Source organism: Zootoca vivipara, chromosome 9, assembly GCF_963506605.1.
Source record: "Zootoca vivipara chromosome 9, rZooViv1.1, whole genome shotgun sequence".
In the NCBI taxonomy this organism is placed as follows: domain Eukaryota; kingdom Metazoa; phylum Chordata; class Lepidosauria; order Squamata; family Lacertidae; genus Zootoca; species Zootoca vivipara.
In genome coordinates, this window is record NC_083284.1 from 36582484 (window position 1) to 36602728 (window position 20245).

The 20245-nt window shown below is 41.1% G+C and overlaps 1 protein-coding gene across 1 annotated transcript in view; it reads right to left on the reverse strand.

Annotated features, from left to right (window-relative positions):
* The window catches only part of FREM3 (FRAS1 related extracellular matrix 3), an 87426-nt gene that overhangs the window by 47355 nt on the left and 19826 nt on the right, over nt 1–20245 (reverse strand). The window contains exons 3-5 of the mRNA XM_035112018.2: nt 9538–9684; nt 2197–2427; nt 1205–1330 (exon numbers count right to left, since the gene is read on the reverse strand). Coding sequence (XP_034967909.2) covers nt 1205–1330; nt 2197–2427; nt 9538–9684 — 504 coding nt within the window. The remainder of the gene's footprint in view (nt 1–1204; nt 1331–2196; nt 2428–9537; nt 9685–20245) is intronic.

Consider the following 20245-nt stretch of genomic DNA (forward strand, 5'->3'; position numbering starts at 1 on the left):
CCCACAGGGGCATAAATCTTTCAGCACGTGCACCATGCAAAAGGGAGTGCTTCCTAATAAGGAAACTAGGAATTAAAAATAATAATCACCTAGCACACATATTTTCCAGCAGCCCTCCCACAAAGATATGAATAAGCTGAACAAGAAAAAAAAACAATATCCAGAGAATATTATACTTGAACATCTAGCATAAGTTTCTGCATATCTTTTGTATCATTTGTACTTGGCATGTTGTAGCAGTTCACTTTCAAAACAATTATTTTATAAGTCATTTTACAACCACATGAGTAGCTGAGCCCATGACCAACCTATTATCTCAGCAGTATATCCCACGGAGTTCTGTGGGCCTTAAGGAAGTGCAGGACTGCAGTTTGAGTGAATTATACAGATAATTCTTGTGGAAATTATTTTTTTTATTAAATTTTTATCCCACCTTTCCTCATAAAGGAGTCCAGGGCTGCAATAACAAGTAGTAAAACATTTTTTTTAAAAAAAAATTAAGCACCTAAGATATTTGAGCTGAATATTTTAAGGAAACCTGAAACCTTATGTATTTACCTAATACTGGCGCATAAATTATCTCATTGGCTATCTGATACTATGTTTTGTTATGAACCGATTCACCTGTTTGCCATCAAAGGAAGTGTAGAGCTTGTACACAAAAGGAAAAAAAGGGGGAATATGTTTAGTTGGTTTAACTGGATCACAATTCCTAGCAAATGAAAATGAAATAATATTTTAGAGCAAATCTGCCCAGTCACTTAATATATGTTTGTATCTGCTTTAACTATATTCCAGGATGAATATATGTGACACATTTTTGAACATGCCACGCAAATGGCAAATTCTGCTGTATGATGCAAATACGTTACAAGTCACTCCTAGGCTGTAGAGGCACTACGACAATCAGGGGCAGTGTGTCATGTTTCACCGCCTGAGGCAAAATGGGAGTGTGCTGCTGTGCCGCCCCACACTGCCAAAGTCCCCCTTACCTGTGGTGGCTATTTCCGGAAAGATCTAATGAGATCTTTTGGCACCACTGCAGACACCGCTTCTCCACCAATGACGGAGGTGGTGTGGTGTCCACAGGGGCACTGCCTCTTTAGCTTTTGCTGGCTGAGGCAGTTGCTTCACCTTGCCTTATGGGCAGGCCACCCCCTGACAACCGCTAACAGCAGGCCTAATGTAGCAAGGAACACCTTACCTTGATGTGTGGAGCAAATGACCATTAATTCATGGCTGACATCTCCAGATCTCCTGACAGGAATTAGCAGCTCACCAATATCTTCTTCTATCCTGTACTCTGACCCAGGAATGTACACAGTAGATTCTGGAAAAGAGTGGAATGGGGGAGAGGGAGAGTTCAAATAAATATTAAGTAAAATATTTTAAGGTAGATAGATCTATACTGGGTGGTATTCAATTGTATTTTTATGCAAATAGTATACCTGAAAGAGCATCTCCACCTCCATTGTCCAGCCCAGACACTGAGGTCCAGGTCAGAGGGCCTTCTGGCGGTTCCCTCACTGTGAGAAGTGAGGTTACAGGGAACCAGGCAGAGGGCTATCATGGTAGTGGTGTCTGTCCTGTGGAACACCCTCCCACCAGATGTCAAGGAAATAAACTATTTGACTTTCAGAAGACATCTGAAGGCAGCCCTGTTTAGGGAAGTTTTTAATGTTTGATGTTTTATCGTGTTTTTATATTCTGTTGGTGGCTGGGGAGGCCCGGCCAGATGAGCGGGATATAAGTAATTTATTATTATTATTATTATTATTATTATTATTATTATTATTATTATTATCCTTCTGTTGATGGAACAGTGTATGATTGAGCAGGAAGTCTCTGCTAATAGAAAGGAAGCGAGGAGTTCCATTACTGATCCCCTCCCTGTGGTTTCCTACACCACTTTCCATGCTGCTCTGAAGGGTCCCCAAAATCCTCTGGAGCAAGTTCTCAGGAGTGGAAGAGGCTGCAGGTGAAGAGTGAGATGGGAGTTGGCAAAAAGTGCCCTCCCCACCATCCATTAGTGGAGGCATCCACTGCATTAAAAACCCTTCTGCAAGCAGAAGGGGACAATTGTTTTCCACCTACTGTCATCTGATGCTGAATTGCATTCCATGGGGACAGGATTGGAGTGCCTTTATAGGGGAGGAAAATTAAAGCAGGAATAAAAAGTAGGAAAAAACCACATACCATCACCTGGATCCACAATTTCCACCGTTGCCCGTTCTGGAAATTCCAGGGCAGCCATAACTGGATCTGACAAAACAATCTGGAAAAGCTCTGATTCCTCGTATTCATTGTCTACTATTATTCTTACTCTCCAGGTAGCCACTGTCTGCCCCGGGTTGAACTGAACCTGTTTCTGGGCTTTTCCTTTGAAATCTTTATCCTTTTCTGCTGTTCCGTCTCTAGTCCCAATGCCTGAAGGAATATTTGGAAGAAATAACAAAAAAGGGATAAGAAAATATTCACTTTTTCTACTTTCCAAGAGGAACCACTTCAAGAAAAAAAGAATCCACTTTTGAAATTTCAGGAAATGGTCATATACACATACCGTATATAACATATACAGGTGAAACTCAGAAAATTAGAATATCGTTGAAAAGTGCATTTATTTCAGTAATGCAACTTAAAAGTTAAAACCAATATATGAGATAGATGCATGACATGCAAAGCAAGATATGTCAAGCCTTTATTTGTTGTAGTTGTAATTATTTGTCGTTAGGCGGGTCAATTATAAATGGAATGTAATTAATGAAATGTAACAGTGATGTTTATTTTTGTATTATTGTAACTATTTGTTTGATTACTGTGGAATTTCCAAAAGAAAGCATTTGTTAAAAGAAAAATAATAAATAATAAGTTGCATTACTGAAATAAATGCACTTTTCAATGATATTCTAATTTTCTGAGTTTCACCTGTATACCAATATCCCTGTTCCAGAAAAGATAGTGCAGACAGAAAGCCTAAGGCATCATTCTACAGCCTGTGGCAACCTGTTGTCTCATTTAACAGCCAAAAGAGACATACAGGTGAGTAAACAAAAATCTGGAATGGGTGAGGAGGAAGGAAAGGTGGTGAGCAGGGAACAGGTTTGTCTTTGCCTTGATCTTCACTTCCTAGAGTAATTTTTCTAGGTGGCCCATCTTTCTTGGGGGGAAGCAATAATAATAATGTACATAAAAATCCCCAGCAGAGCAGTATCTTCATTAGGATCAACAAAAAAAAGTACCATACCTCTCCATGGGTATAAAATAAAATAATTTAAGACCAGGCAAACAATTATTACAATGACAAACTAAAGAAGATTTTAAACAACTGCGTAAGACTTCAGCATAGACAAAATGGAGGTGGAGGAAAAGCTGGAAGTGGTATTAGTTGTTACCCAAGTATGCAGAGTAACAACCTTGAGATGGAATGCTGGAGGAGATTTGCAGACAAAATTGCATTTCCCTCTCGGGGTACAAGACAGATTGTAAAATGCATCCTAGTCTACAGGCACAAAAAATAAAAACACATGTTCTCCCATTTTTGAGAATATAAAATATTGGTTCATTTTTAACCCCCAATTGGGAGGCTATGTGTATGTGTAAATACAGTGGTACCTCGCAAGACGAATTCATTTTGTGAAAAATTCGTCTTGCGAATCGCGGTTTCCCATAGGAATGCATTGAAATTTAATTAATGCATTCCTATGGGCAAAAAAAGAAATTTCAATGCATTCCTATGGGAAACTGCGATTCGCAAGATGAATTTTTCACAAAACGAATTGACTCGCAGAATGAATTAAATTCGTCTTGCGAGGCACCACTGTACATGTTTTTACACAAACACAGACTGAAGACTGACTGCAGCTGTAGCTTAATGTTACTGATTTGATTATCCAACGAGAACCTGACATTTATGTGGCTCTTAATGCTATTGCCGCAATACTGATGATGCCTCAGTTTAGTGATATTTTAATATGGACCTAAATAACTAGTTCTGTTACTTATTGAATGTATGATGCTTTAAAATCCATATTAGAATCAAATGGCTGAAGCTGTTTTCTTTCTTTTTAAAAAAGTGAGAGGGTACCATACTCAATTCTACCAACACATTTAATATACTGGCTATGTCTTTGACAGCTTTTAAAATTTCAGCTGCAAAAGTGTGATTTTACTGTTGTCTATAATTTTAAACGGAGAATAAAGTGGGCGCAGTTTAATGTCTATGAAGTTAGATTTTGAATTTCTTAATGTCTAACATTTTCTACTCTATTTCAGCTTAAATAAGTGAACTATTTTGTTTAATTTATGGTTTGACGCCATCAGTTAGGAAACTTTACCTCTCTGTCAGAGAATAATGAACCTTTGTCAAGCTGAATCCCTCACCCAGGTCTGGGAGAACCTGATATCCTGCAAGAAACTTCTGAAAGCTATGAAGTGTGAAAACCATTTCCACTTTAGGACTTCCAGTTCTTACACTCCAGACCTAATTAGAAATGCTTGATATAATTAGGAAAGCCTAAGTCAGCATTAAACTTGCTCAACCAGGTTTGCTCGTAAATACTTGATCAGCTAATAGTTGTTTTTTAAGTGTCAAAATGATGGAAGAAAAAAAGGGAGATCTGGCCACATTCAGATATGGGGATTATTGTGTTAGTATTCCTGATTATAATGCTAGCATTACTGGCCCAGTTTCTAACATTTCTTTTACACTATATTATCCTGCTATGTTAAAGGTAAAGGTAAAGGAACCCCTGACCATTAGGTCCAGTCGTGACCGACTCTGGGGTTGCGCGCTCATCTCGCATTATTGGCCGAGGGAGCCGGCGTATAGCTTCCAGGTCATGTGGCCAGCATGACAAAGCCGCTTCTGGCAAACCAGAGCAGCACATGGAAACGCCGTTTACCTTCCCGCTGTAACGGTTCCTATTTATCTACTTGCATTTTGACGTGCTTTCGAACTGCTAGGTTGGCAGGAGCTGGGACCAAGCAACGGGAGCTCACCCTGTCACAGGGATTCAAACCGCCGACCTTCTGATCAGCAAGCCCTAGGCTCAGTGGTTTAACCACAGCGCCACCTGGGTCCCTATCCTGCTATGTTACAGAACTGTAAATGCTTTTTCAGCAAGCTACCACCATGTGTGGTGTGACACAACAGCAAATGTCATCTGACATGTCACCGCCACTCATTCTTCTGCATGTTCGCATCGGTTCACCCATGAAAATGGCAGAAAAGAGCTGTATGCTGGGATACTGCCTCAAATTTCATCCCATCAACTGCCTGGTTAATGGACATGCAAACAGATTTTTTTTTCTGCAAGCAATGAACCCAGAAATGATTACTCAAAACTGCTGTACTGAGCAAGAAATACAGTATGTGTGTAAAATGGGATGCCACTGTTCTTCAACAGACTGTGTCATATAATCTTTACTGCAACTGAAACAATATATTTTCTACAATTTATGTCAGTGAAGGCATGTCTACGCATATACTTATAGCTGTGCTATAAATCGATATATCGTCTGATATTGGGTTTTAGATCAAATCATGATAACCGTTGTTTTTTTTAAAAATGAGGTTGTAATTAATCACGTATCATTTGTGGGGTATTTTTAAAAATCACAATATTATAAAAACCAGGAAGCCGACACTTCTTCCTGTGTGTGCAGCACTTGCTAACTCCACCTCAGACAGCTCTTCCTTGCTTCCTGCAGCAACAAGAAATAGGTGCAAATAACTACAGCAGACTGACTCAAATATCACCCAGCAGATATCTCCAGAGCTTTGAGAACCGGTTAGCAGTCACTGTCAGCCTCAACCTTCCCTGTCTCCTGCCCGAGAAGCAAATCACCACAAATCCCTAAAGCAGGCTGACTTAAATATTGCCAGGCAGTTATCGCCAAACAGAGCTTTGAGAAACGGTTAGCTCTTCGTCTCCCTGTCCACCCAGCCGGCAAGAAAAGGACTTCCTCCCTCAAGGCTCTTGCTTAAAGGTGCCAGGCTGGTAGTTGGCTTAGGGAAAGCCTGCAGGTCCAGACTTCTGGAGCACTTTCCCCGTAAAGACATAAACTGGGGTTAGTAAAAAAATAGACACCTTCCTTTGGCATTTGAACCTCTTCTGTCATTCCCCCCTCCATCTGCATGTGTGTACTGCTTGTGGGTGCACCTCCTTCCCCCCTGCCATGGTGCATTTGTTTTTGTGAAGCAGCAGCCAGCAGTGGCAAAAAGCACTAGATTTGTTTTAATTAACTCAGCTGACACTTCGTTTTCGTAAGGGCAGCCGGCCCCTTGTTAAAACTGTACTGCTGTGTGTGTGTGTGTGTGTGTGTGTGTGTGTGTGATTGTGTTTCCCTGACTCCCTCCCCCCTCTGTTGGTGTGCCCAGCTGATGCTTCGCTTGGAGCCATGGCACTATGGCAAGGAACTTTCCTGGAGGTGCAAGGGATCTGTGCTGAGAGGCTTCTTTAGCCCCATGTTTCTTTAGCTCAGTCTGCCCTGCAGTGCTTCACTTGCAGGCTCTCTCAACTCTCTCTTCCAGGTTCCTTCCTTCCTTGCTCCATGAAGGAGCCCCAATTCTCCTTCTTTGCTTCTCTCTCTCTGCATGTGAGTTCCAATGTTTATTTAGCTCAATCTACCCTGCAATGCTTTGCTTGCATGCTCTCTGTTAACTCTTTCCCTTCCTTCCTTGCTTCCTTCCTTGCTCCATGATTCTCCTTCTCTCTCTCTCTCTCTCTCTCTCCCTGTGTGTGTGTGTGTGTGTGTGTGTGTGTGTGTGTGAGAGAGAGAGAGAGAGAGAGAGAGAGAGAGAGAGAGAGAGAGAGAGATATTGTGGCTTGCTTGTTGCTTCAGAATAAAAGGGGGGGGGGAACACCCAGTGTTTGTTGTGTGTGCCTTTCTTTCAGGGCAGAAGCTGCCCATGGGACTCTACCAGCCCCAAGTTAACTCTGCGAGTCTTCTGCTTTCTCCTTCCCAATCGCAAGCAGGAGAGAAATGTAGTCTTGAGATGCTTGTTGGCTTGCAAGTTGCTTCAGAGTAAAAGAAAAGAAAAATCCACCCAGCTCTGCTGTTTGAGCCTCTTCTGTGTCTCCTCCAACCTCCTTATGCTCCCCATTTTCTCCTATATGGCTATACCTCTGATGTGGTGGGAGGCACATGAGGCATCCTTCCCAGTGCTGAAGTTGCTTGCAAAGAGGTTTCTGGCTATCCCAGGATCAAGTGTGCCATTTGAAAGTGTGTTCAGCATGGCTGGTAAATGTTTTTCAAATACAAAGGACATCTCTATTGCCAGAGAATGCCAAAATGAAAATTTTCCTTGCAAAAAATATAATTTTCATTTAATAATTTTTGTTCCGTAAAATTTTATCCATTCTTTTTGGTTGAGCCTGGTTTATAAAAGAAATGCAATTTTTCCTGGCAATAAAAATAAAAAATTTGTTTATATTTTATTCTGTTGAAATTTATCCATTTCATTCTTTCTATTTTGTCCTGGTTTAGAAAGGAAAATTAACAAACAATCAAATAACTGCTGTTGTGCGATGTATACATTCAACTAAGATTCAATAGTGAATTATATTTGAATATCTAAAAGTGTGACACTGAATTTGCTTTTTTTTCTTGTTTAGTAATGTAATTAATTTTTAGAGAAACTTTGCTATCTGTGCTACTAATTACTTCTACAGCTTTAATTTTAGAGAAAATGTGCTATTATTGGTACTGTAGTACTATAACATAACAGTTTTAACAATATGTTAAAGGTAAATAAAAATGTACCAGTAATTAGAGTTAGACCCTTAAGTAGTGGCAGTTACCAGGACATTACCATGTTCACCTCTACATAGGTAAAGGTAAAGGGACCCCTGACCATTAGGTCCAGTCGTGACCGACTCTGGGGTTGCAGCACTCATCTCGCGTTATTGGCCGAGGGAGCTGGCGTACAGCTTCCGGGTCATGTGGCCACCATGACTAAGCTGCTTCTGGCAAACCAAAGCAGCGCATGGAAACACCGTTTACCTTCCCGCCGGAGCGGTACCTATTTATCTACTTGCACTTTGATGTGCTTTCGAACTGCTAGGTGGGCAGGAGCTGGGACCAAGCAACGGGAGCTCACCCCGTCACAGGGATTCGAACCGCCGACTTTCTGATCGGCAAGCCCTAGGCTCTGTGCTTTAACCCGCAGTGCCACCCGCGTCCCTCATCTCTACATAGTTCCAGCCTTATTTCAGATATTGTGATATATCGAAATATTGCAATGTTTAACTGGTGATATATTGTGATGTTGAAAACCAGATCACCCAACCCTACTTATAGGAAAGCATTGGCACTGTAGTGCTGCATTTCCGCACACTGAGCCTTACGAGGAATGTGTTATCCAGTGGCTGACTGGAATGTTCCACTTCACATTTATCTAAATACTTCTGAAAAGCATCTGATAAAGGACACTTTGGTGTTTCTTATTTACTTTCTTTTCTCTGTTTCTTACAAGAGTTCACTGTTAAGCAAAGGCAGTCAAGGCATTTTGCTGAAGCTGGCAAAGTTCACCGGCTTTTGTGAAACATTAAACAGCATTAACAGTTTTCTGGCCACTTTCTCTCTCATTCAATGTGCACTATGACTGCTTAAGACCAATATACACTGCAGCAGTTTTAAAATAGTTTTTAAAGAGGTCACAGAACCCAAAACAGGGCAGACAAACACAAGTTAATAGTACCCAAATGTTTCAAGTAATGCCTTGGTACACAGTAACCAATGAAATAAATGGGGATTATATGAATGCATCCTAAAAATCTATACAGCAACAAATAATTTTTCAATAAATCATGAATCAGTCAATTATGACCAGTCCACAATCCTGAACATGTTTATAAACCTGTGCATTCATGGTTTTGAAGCCATGTGAAGGCCACTCTGTTGTAGTAAACTCTAAAAAAATACCTGTGAAGATAACCAAGGAAGGCAAGAATTGCTGTAATTGACTGTTTTACTGCAAAAATGCATTTATTAAATATTAAGAGTATAGCTTATTTTCAAGCATTTTATACCACCCTTTAATCCTATTTTGATGGTGTGAGGGACAGAAGCTATAGGCAGCCCCCTCCCATCTTAAACACAAGCTCTTTGCCCAGTGCAAGTGGGAGTGGGGAGGGGGATGTTTGGGAATCAGGAAGCAGAAGCCAGGGCTCAGGCAAGGTAGCCGAGCCAAGGCGCCGCTTGGGAAAGGAAGGGGTAAGCAGGGAAAACGCGGGACGAAGACCGATCCCAGCGACCCCGGAATTGCGTAAGAAGCGCCGGGGGCGGAGATTTAGTATCCTCAGGCTACTTTGCTGGAGAAAGACGCGGGAATCTCCATTTGGAGGTTCTGCACCGGACTGACAACATGTACATAGCACTGTTTCAGCACTGTAAATAGACTGCACTAAATAAAAGGATAAAAATGCAGAGCTGTGAGGAGTCGTTACTCTAGAGTAGCCACCACCGCCACTGTGACAGATGGTTTGTAAGTTGCTCTAATAAAGTTGCATTCAGACAAAGTAAAGGTATACTCACTAACAAATGATGTCTCCCCCAGATATCCTCTCCGCTTGAGCGTTACTTCCAGAACCCTCGAATCCTCGTCTACAACATAATATTCTTTCTCCAGAGAAATCCAAGCCCAGTTCAGACGGAAAGGTTGGCTCCTCAACTTGTTTCCTCCTAAAATTCATTGGCACAAAACAAATGTTATTGTACAGAATACATAAGGCACAAGAAGCCCAATATTCTTTAAATATGCAATGTAAGCATGCTCTCATACACATCTCACAAAAACATTATTTTAGTTTTTAAGGCTTTGGGGGATTTTCAGTCAGTCATATAATTAGTAACAGTGAAAAATACACATCAGTGGGTTTAACAGAAGATAATTAAAACTGCTTGATAATTAAAACTTCATAAAAGCACAATTTTTTCCTTATCTGGATCTGAGGGGTGCTTTGCTTCTTACCCATTTGCTGTGTAGCAAATCTTACAAATTAACTGGATTAATTAATTGCTAGATCCAGGAATTAGAAGTCTTCCCCACCCAACTCGTAACAATAACTATACAATGCCAGATCTTAATTAGCTGACTAGTGTGTGGTGAGCACGCTTGGCAAATCCACACCGTGATCAACTACCACCCAGGAACCAATGTCCCCACTGTGGAAGGAACCGTGGGTCCAGAATTGGCCTCCACAGTCACTTACGGACTCATTGTTAAAACCATGTTTATGGAAGACAATTTTACTCAGCTACAAGTGATTGCCAAAGAAGAAGAAGAAGGGGAATAGCAATGACTTAGAAATGTTCTTTAAAATATGAAATCATACTCTTGGTGGAATAGTACTTTGAATACCCTAAATCAAATTATTTTTCAACAGAGAAAATTACAGAAATACCATTCAGCCGGCTAGTCTCAACAACAGAACACCTCTGAGATCTGTGGCACCCACAGGGAGTCAGCCTTTGCTTCCTGGTGGACGCTCTGCATCACCACACTGCCCCCCCGTACGTGACAGTGGTGGGGGTGGGGCCAACTCCCTATTTAGAGGCTGAAGGCCACCTTTACCCCTTTTCCCTCTCTTAGCAGCACCCCCCCCCCAGCAACTCTCAGTATGACCTAGAGTCGCTTCTCAGCCATGAAGGAGACTTTTGCTCACCAGTTGCTCATTCTGGCCAGTGGGGGTTTGTGCCTACTCTCTTTCAGGGTGATACCTGGGATAAGGTGCAGGCCCCACTGCCATACTCCCCATTTCTCTAATGAACACTATTTACCAGTATTGTATTTATGTAACAAACGGTTCAGCAGTGTTTTGTGTATATACTCCCCATTTCTGCAGGCTTGGCCTGGGGTTCAGTTTACTCCCCAACCTAAAGGGGTTTCCCTCTGCAGGTATTCATATGGCTCATTATTTAACAAAGTGGCCCTTGGTTCAACCCAACCTACTGTGTCTGACTCCTTATTTGGCCTTTGGGATGCAAAGAACAAGCACTGCACGTACCCCATGAAAATACTTAAGGTTTGAATTTTTAAGAGAAAGACAAGAAATGCCCTGTATTTTGCAAATCGCTGTTATCTTGGTGAAATTGCCGGTAGAAATACACTCAAATTAGCCCAGATGACAGCTGCATACCTCTTATTAAATGTGTCTCTTCACTGAGCTATTATGGTTAATAACACCTGTGACTTATACTATGGAGCCACAAGGCCTCTGTCAGCTTAATACGTTCCTCCTAAGGATGACAGATGCTGCAAGCTCTTCATGACAAGTTGTCTCCATTCCCATGACAAGTTGTCTGCATTTTTTTCCCTCTTTCAAAAAAAGAGAACTCTTGTGACCAAGATGTCTTGAGCATCCGTGAAAGAAAAGACAACTGCACTCATTTTTCAGGGCTGCCTTTCTCTCTACCCCAAAGGTCAAATGATATGAGGTCAAGGTATGGAAAGAGGATTTTAAGAGAAAGAAATCAATTTTACTTTTCTTTCTGAACTCTGATTAAAAGAAATCATAATCAGATATGTGAACTAATTCTTATTTATGTGTAAGGCAAATTTAGTTCTTGCTGATTCCTTCTGTGGTCAAATTCTCACATTCAATTGGAAATGATGTCGGGCGATTAGTTTACCAAACTGCTGAGTGTTTTACATATCTTACATTTTGGTAAGATAACATTTCGTAAATACAGTAGCCACTAGTAATAACACTATGTGACTATACAAATAAGACACACCAGGGGAATTTTTAGGACAGCAGCTAGTTTGGGGCTAATACAAGTTGATTGATTCTGTAGAAGCCTATTCTTTTCAGAATGCCTTTCTCTTTTTCCAAGCAGAGTGCAGATGACAACATTCCACACACCTTGTGCATGTCTTTCAGCATCATTTGGACAGGTTAAATAGATGACATTTCCCATCACATTTTCCCGTATACTTCCTTGTCATGCTAGAAATGCCAGCTACCCTTAGTATAGTGGATCACTAGAAGAATTGCAATGCGGCCATTCTGTTTGCAGAATGGATTTTCATCTAGAGCAGGTCTGAGGAACCCTTGACTCTCCAGATGTTGCTGAACTACAACTCCCATCATCTTTGGTCATTAGCTATGCTTGCTGGGGCTGACAGAAGTTCTAGTTCAGCAATTATGTGGAGGGCCAAAGGCTCCCCATACCTGATCTAGTGGAAGCAATCTGTGAAAGGAGGCAAGAATTTGCTACCAAGGAGTGTGGTGGAGTCTCCTTTTTGGAGGTCTTTAAGCAGAGGCTTGACAGGCATATGTCAAGAATGCTTTGATGGTGTTTCCTGCTCGGCAGGGGGTTGGACTGGATGGCCCTTGTGGTCTCTTCCAACTCTATGATTCTAAGAAGCAACTCTAGCTAACTATCCTTTCCCTGTGCAACATCTTCTATGCAGCTCTGAAAGGCCTCTCAGCCCCACTGGAACACATTGCTGAGGCGGATGGGGAATCTGCAGGGAGGAAGGGGTAAGTGGCAAAAATTGTCTTCTTTTCTTTTAGCAGAAGCCTCGATCAAACACCATTCAACTCACAGCACTGACTTGTCAATGAGAGTTAATATTCCTGCAAGCCATAATTTAAAGCCTATTCATTACGTAACAATTTTCTTAATTCCTTAATTTGCCCAACTCAGCACAAAGTCTAGGTGATGAAGCATCAATCTATTTCTCATACAGGAAGACTCCCACCTTGGAAGAATCCTAAATAAATGAAATCTACGTATACTAGGAGTTTCTGCTATTTCAAAGACAAAACAGATCAGTACAAATGGATGAAATTATGGATGCAATGATGAAACGCCACTCAGATTAAGTCACATGCCATTATTCAAAAGTTAAGAGCAGATAATAAAACTGAATTCTGACTGTCCTATCATATTTCTAATATTATATTTTTGCAGCACTGTAAAGGAGCCATTTTAAAGTTTTCAAAAGAGTACTGGATTTTAACTGGTCAACATTTAGCTGGTGAGAAGCCCTATCATATCCATTTCAGAGATCCGATACCCTCCCTTAACTAAGATTACAACAGATGTACTATTATATATAGCTGTATATACAATAAAAGCTTTGCTCAGACATTAGGGGTCTCCTAATCTGTCACATTATTTAAAGCTGTCTTACGTTCAGTGTCACTGGGAAATGTTAATATCTTAACATATTCATTTATAATTGTTGACAGAACACATTCCCTTTATGCACACACTACGCTGTAAAACACAAATAAAAACTACTGTTTGTTTTGATAACAGAAAACTAAGTTAATGAACAGAGTTCACGCTGTCAAGACTCTGTTTTAGGAAGTGAGGTACAGTAATGTTTCTTTTAATAGGTGTAAGGGGGAGAAAGTACAGAGAACCTCCCCCTTGCATCAGAAGTAGCTCCTCCCCCAAGCAGTGAGGGAAGTGAGGGCTCTGAGGAGGATAGTCAGGAAGTGGAGAGAGAGGGCCAGGGCTCCAGCAGCATGGGAGAGCCCCGGCTACACAGGAGGGAGGAAAGAGAGGGGGGGGAAGGAAAGCATGGAGTGTAGACCCTTTCCTCCAGTTCCGGAATTACGCAGGAGAAAGAAAGGGAGGAGATTCACTGTCCCGAGACTCCTATGTTGGAGAAGATCACATGGGGGGGGGGCAGTGCCGGATTCTGCATCGGAATGAGCAGACATGTTTTACACACCTGTCTCGCTGTAAATAGACTGCACTAATAAAAACTGTTTAAAGACAAGCATGCAGAGCGTCGTTACTCTGGAGTAGTTGCAAGAACCTCTGACAATAGGCTTAATTGTTAATTGATCAGAGGGAGCCAGTGCCTGCAGCAACACAAAATAAGAAAGTGTAACAGGAGGCTGCAAACTGTATACCAGGCATCCCCAAACTTTGGCCCTCCAGATGTTTTGGACTACAATTCCCATCTTCCCTGACCACTGGTCCTGTTAGCTAGGGATCATGGGAGTTGTAGGCAAAAACATCTGGAGGGCCACAGTTTGGGGGTGCCTGCTGTATATTGTATTCCCTATTCTCTCTTGTCAGTTGCTCTGTGCTGCCACACCACCATTTTTAGACATTTATCTTTTTAAGGGTTGTACTTGGTGTCTTTCCGAAGAAGCTACAAAGCATTAATCAGAAACTGATTTTGATGATGATGATGATGATGATGATGATGATAATAATAATAATAGTAATAATAGTAAGTTTCCATCAATGGTATTAATATTCAAAATAACTTAACACTCACCCATTTTCCCACCATATGCAAGATTTTATACATCCATTCTTTCCCATCCATTATTATTCTGTTTGTCCAATTTCTCTTTTAAAAAACCCCAACTGTCCCCAAATATGTAAACATGATTTCCAGTTTCCTAAATTCTTTTTTATATTCTCTGGTAAATTTATATACCAAGGTATTTAACAAGGGATTTGGAATTTTCCAGATTATATTTAGTTTTTTAATTCTTGCATCAATATAGCATCAAAACTGAGTCTAATTTTGACTTATTCCTATTAATTCTATAACTACATACTAGACTTCACCAACTTAGTACCTCTAGATGCAATGAGAGCTGCAGTCTAAGACATCTGAAAGGCATAGTATCATCTGTATATAACATGATTTAATTCTCCTACACACATTACCTTAATTTCATTTGTATGTCTAACACAAAACATTAAGGCTGGATGAGGGGTGGATGAGAAGTTAAATTCAATATGCATTTAAAGTTGAACATATCAAACTTGCAGTTTCTGTAGCAACATCTAAACTGAAACATAGCTATCCTTTGAAATTCACACCTATCTGAATTTTGTGATGTAGCTCTTCAACCAATGTTTACAAAAACGCATAGATTAGTGGAAAGTGTGAATAAAAATGAAGGTATTAGTGGTACTTAGTACAAAAACAGGGAGATAAAATCCCCCTGCCTGCTCTTTACATAGGATCTTTAAAGAGCAGGCAGAGGAAGTGGTGCCCTTACATTTTGGGGGCTCTGAAGCTTAAACTGTTATGGGGGCTTCTTCCCAACCAGTACAAGGTACTCTGCTAGATTGGTAAAGAAAAAGTGTTTTATATGCGTTGTATGTGATATAATACCGTGGCATCAGATGGCGCTGTGGAGTCCCATCATTCCCTACCAGATTTCCCTGTATGAGTTTGCAACACGTTTAACTGAATCGCTTCTTTGACGTGCCTAGATCCAGCCAAGATTTGTTAGCTTCAATTGGATTATTCTACAACACATCACCTTTTCCCTATCTTGCTCTGCAGCAGCATCCTTGCAACATTTATTGTTATTACTGGGCTGGACACCGATTTCCTTTGGGGGCGAAGTAGGTGTTGAACCGTTCCGCCTTCTCTTTGCCATCCACTTGTGGCCCCACTGCTAAGACGTACAACACTATGGCTATGCAATCAGCAACATTGACAATTGTCGTGACCCTAACAGGTTACACCCCACCATCCAGATTCATGAGAAGAATGAGCATGGGAGCCTGCGGCCCTTCCATTATTGTAGGACTACAACTCTCCTGACCGCTGCCTTGCAGGCTGCAGCTGATGGGATCTCGAGTCCAACAACTTCTGGAGGACCAATAGTATCCAAATAAAGGCCAGGTCTTTACAAAGACATTAGACTCTCTGCCATTTTCTCCAGAGAGCCTTCCTTTTTCATGACCATTTTCAACAGGAGAAAAATACAAAACATGTCACGATATGAAAGATAATCATATTTAAAACAAACTATCACCTCTTTCTATTGTTAAATGCCAGGCATGAACAGCCAGGAAGGGAGCTGAACTATGTGCTTCACCAGGCTCTAGGTTCGAAAGTGGTATGGTTCTGACCTATCAGTTGCTAGGTAACAAAATGCCAGAGAGGATACTGGGCTCATTTCCTGCTATTTGGCTTCCTAATCTGGCCACTCTGTAAAAGCAGGATGTTGGACTAGATAGGCCTTCCGTCCAAACTAAAAATTGTTGAGTTTAAGGCAAGTGATGCATGACAAACATTTATCACTACAGAGCCCCGTGTGCTAACAGCCAGCAACTAACTGGCATTCTAGCAGGATGGACTTGCCTCATTTTGTATCATTGGATACTGCTGTACATTAGTGAAAACACACACACCATAAAATAAATAATAAATAAATGAAAAAGTTGCTCTATGCATCTTTAGGAATATGGCACTGACTTGGCACCCAGCAAAAACATTAATTTTCTCTCAGGCCTTTGGCTATTTAAACAATCTATGGACTTTTAAACTGTGTAGGGAGGGCCATTGTTTTTGTTTGCTACTATGGTATATATTTTTGTTTTTCTGCTGTAAACCACCCTGTGATTCTTGGATGAAGGGTGGTATAGAAATTTAATAAACAACAACAATAGATCTTTTCTTGAATAAACTATGTAACATTGATGATCTGATAATTAAAATATCAAAATCTTCAATGGCTTCCCACCCAACACAAAACAATTCAAAGAGAATTAGCAATTGTTATATACCCATTGCTGTCATTATCAATTATACATCAGGGCTTTTAGACACCCGTCGCTATACTTGCAGAATGTCTGTCCAATTTTATACATACGGATCTATAAAGTCACAAGACTGCTAGCCTAGAATGGGAAAAAAACACTGATCCTATTAGTGTGTGTGTGTGTGTGCATGCGCACGCACACACACACATACATACACAAGTGCCTTGAAGAGTGTGCTTGGAAAAAATATAATAAATGTACTTTGTGGGTGCCAGCATAGTGTATTCAAGTGAAATGAATACAGGATGTAAAAATAAACCTGCTATAAGAATAGATAGCTATTCATAAGACTCTAAATATCCTGCCAGTATTCTGGAAAAGTTCCAAGAGCTGTGACAGAAATATAAGTTTCTCTACATGCCAGAGAATCATTTGCTAGATAGTATTCCACTCAGTGTGGAGACAGGGTAAGAACAGACAAGGAAATACAGGTTTTTTTTGGCTTTCCTTTGACTCTTATGCCTAATTGGCATCTGCCGGTAACACTGCCACAAAGTCCAACGCTAATTGTTATTCTGGCAAAAGTTGCTGGCAGGACAACAGATCCAGTCTCTGATTGCTTCCTGTGCTCCAACAAATCCTCTAGGTCTCATTACACATGGGCTGCTTTGAACAACAGAACTCACCATTTTGCCAATTACTTAGTTCATCATTTTGCCATTCTTATATGATCGACATGTAAGATTAAATTTGCAACTGTGCTTACAGGTTTACAGTATTACAGATGACAAATAATACACTGTATTCATTCATATATATGTGTGTGTGTGTTTTGCTAACTGCTGAAAGCGCCTTTGTTTCATTGAATGTTGGTACCCTACCTTTGCTTCCGAAAGAAGCTCAAGGTGATTAATAACAACATACAGTATAGCAATAAATGAAACAGTAAGGGAAACAACAAAAAGGAAAAAATAACTTCAGCAGTAAAAATGTTATAATAATCTGAGGATAAAAGTTCAATAATAATACCCAAGGGGAGGGGAGGAGGGGCAGAAAAAGAAAATATATTAAAGCACTCCCACCATGCTTCACGCCAGCATTTCCCCTCACCTGCACCATCTACTTTTCTTAAGCATTTCATGCCCCAAAATTTATTATGGAAGACATTTGGTATATTTGTGTTCCACATATTATCCCCAAGGATCAGTGTTCTTTCATCACACCAGCCCCAGCCCCTGTGAAGGTTCAGAGTAGGTACAAGGAATTCCTTCTTCAGGTGTGATATGCTGAAGCATTGTATTTGCAGAGGCTCCCCACACATTTTTGTACCCTGATGTTGCAGGTGTCTAAAATGCAGGATACAAAAGGCTCTGCACTTCAGACTGTCATCTTCCATGGCTTGAAAGGCAATTAAAAGTGAAGCGAGGGGCACTGTATTTCATGGTCACTGTGCTTAGCATTGGAAGAGGACACCACTAAGCACATGAGAGCTCAGCTGATTAGAGCATGGTGCTGTTAATGCCAGGTTTGCAGGTTCTATCTCCATATGGGACAGCTGCATATTCCTGCATTGCAGGGGGCTAAACTACATGATCCTCAGGGTCCTTTCCAACTCTACAATTCTCTGACTCTATACAAATTTTGAGACCTATGGTCTATCCACCCAAGGATTTGTCACTGACAGTGATATAGCCAGAGGCTTCCACATGTTTTTAACTACAATAGTTGCTAAACATGGGCTGGGGCTGGTGTGATGGAAGAACACTGATCCTTGGGGATAATATGTGGAAAACAAATACAGTGGTGCCTCGCTAGATGAATTTAATTCGTTCCAGGACTCAATTCATCCTACGTAAAATTCGTCTAGCGAGTCCCGGTTTCCCATAGGAATGCATTGAAACTTAATCAATGTGTTTCCATGGGCTCTGGGGAACTGGCGGCGGCATGGGACAGGGCTTCAGAGAAGGTCTCCGAAGCCGCGTCCCATGCCGGCTGCGCGCGGCAAGGGGAGAGAGAAGCGCTTCTCCCTGCCGCCGCCTCACCTGCTTCCCCCCCCCGCCCCGCCTGTCACACAGCGGGGAATCGGACAGGCAGCGGGGGGGGGGGGAAAGGGGAGGAAGGAACGGATCCGTTCCTCCGCTTCTCCCCCTTCTTCCCGTGCTAGTGTTCCGCTGGTCTCTGCTGTTTGGCCCATTGTTATATTGCCTATGTAAAGGTAGCTATAAATCCTTGTTTAAACAGTCTTTCCGTTCACCCTCCCTGCTACCACTCAGGTGTAAGTCAGCAAGACATTAAACAAAACTGCAGCACTTTCATGAGCATGCATACATGCGTGCAGTAATAACCGTAATACAGAAATATAAGCTAGAGTTACGTATGGGGGTAAATGCTTGGTCCAAACAGAGGAACCTTTTTAAAAAGTTAATAGGGATTAACTAGGATGGCAAACATCCATGAAAACTAAGAATTGGTTTTTTTCTCAGCTATCTTCCAAATGTATTAAGTAATCTAGTATTTCCTTCCTGCTAGTTCTTGAATATAGAGTGGAAATTAAGGGTGAATGAAGTGATTTCGCCGATTAGCTATTGCATTACATTTTAACTCAACTGCTACGGAAACGAATAAACTTCCTGCTACAATTTTCTATAGGAACAAACTCCACACAGCCATTCTTACATTACTAGCTGATGCTAATAGGGCCATCATTCCACCCTTTTGCAGTGCAAGACTCTTTATTGTGATTGCCATAACACAGGTCTGGGGCAACCTTCGCCTCCAGATGTTACAAGTTCCATCATTCCTGATTGCAAGCTATGATGGCCAGGGCTCATGGGAATTAGAGGATAACAGAACCTTGGGGGCTTTAGGGTTCCCATCTCTGCTGTAACCGATGAACACAGCTACCGATCCCTCTGGAAAAATTAAATCATCGTACAAAATCATAGTCTAGCCTGGATTACAAGCATGACTTGTCTATATAGATCTTTCATTGATTCGAATTCAGGGTGAGTTTATACAAAATTTACCCTAAAAAAACTAAAAATAAGCCAATAGTGCTACAGCGTTTAGTGCACGAGGACAACTGTCAGAAGCATATCTTATTCATTATTTAGGATGCAACCCCAAATATAATGCATTCATGTATGCTATTTTCACTAATGCATTATTTTTTATGCACACTTTCCCCTAACATATGTATTATTGTAAACATTTTTCAGTCGGAGAACTATGGAGCAAATTTCAGATAAGTGAAAATTTCGAGGGATGGCTGTGTGCTGGTTTTCATATTGTTTCAGAAACAGCAAATTTGATATATCTGGCTTAAAATGTGAATGAAATTTAATTTCTCCCTCATCCCTACCCAAGAGCACACCCTACTTTTGCCTTAGGAGCAGCTCCTGATTCCAAAGCACCAGCTGTGACAATGGAAGCTAACATCCATCTCAGAAGTAATACCAAGCTCCCTACCTCAGCTACGAGGAAGGTGAAAAATCATGCCATGCCTAGGCAATATAAGGGTGCAGTTAAATTACTTTTCAGTTCCTTTAACTGGCAGCCAACCCAAGATTTTGCAGTATCCAATGAACACAGCTAGATCAAGGAGGGCTTTCCAAGTTGAAGGTGGCAGGGTGGGTAAAGGTAGGTAAAGGTAAAGGACCCCATGATGGTTAAGTCCAGTCAAAGGTGACTATGGAGTTGTGGTGTTCATCTTGCTTTCAGGCCGAGGTAGCCAGCATTTGTCCACAGACAGCTTTCC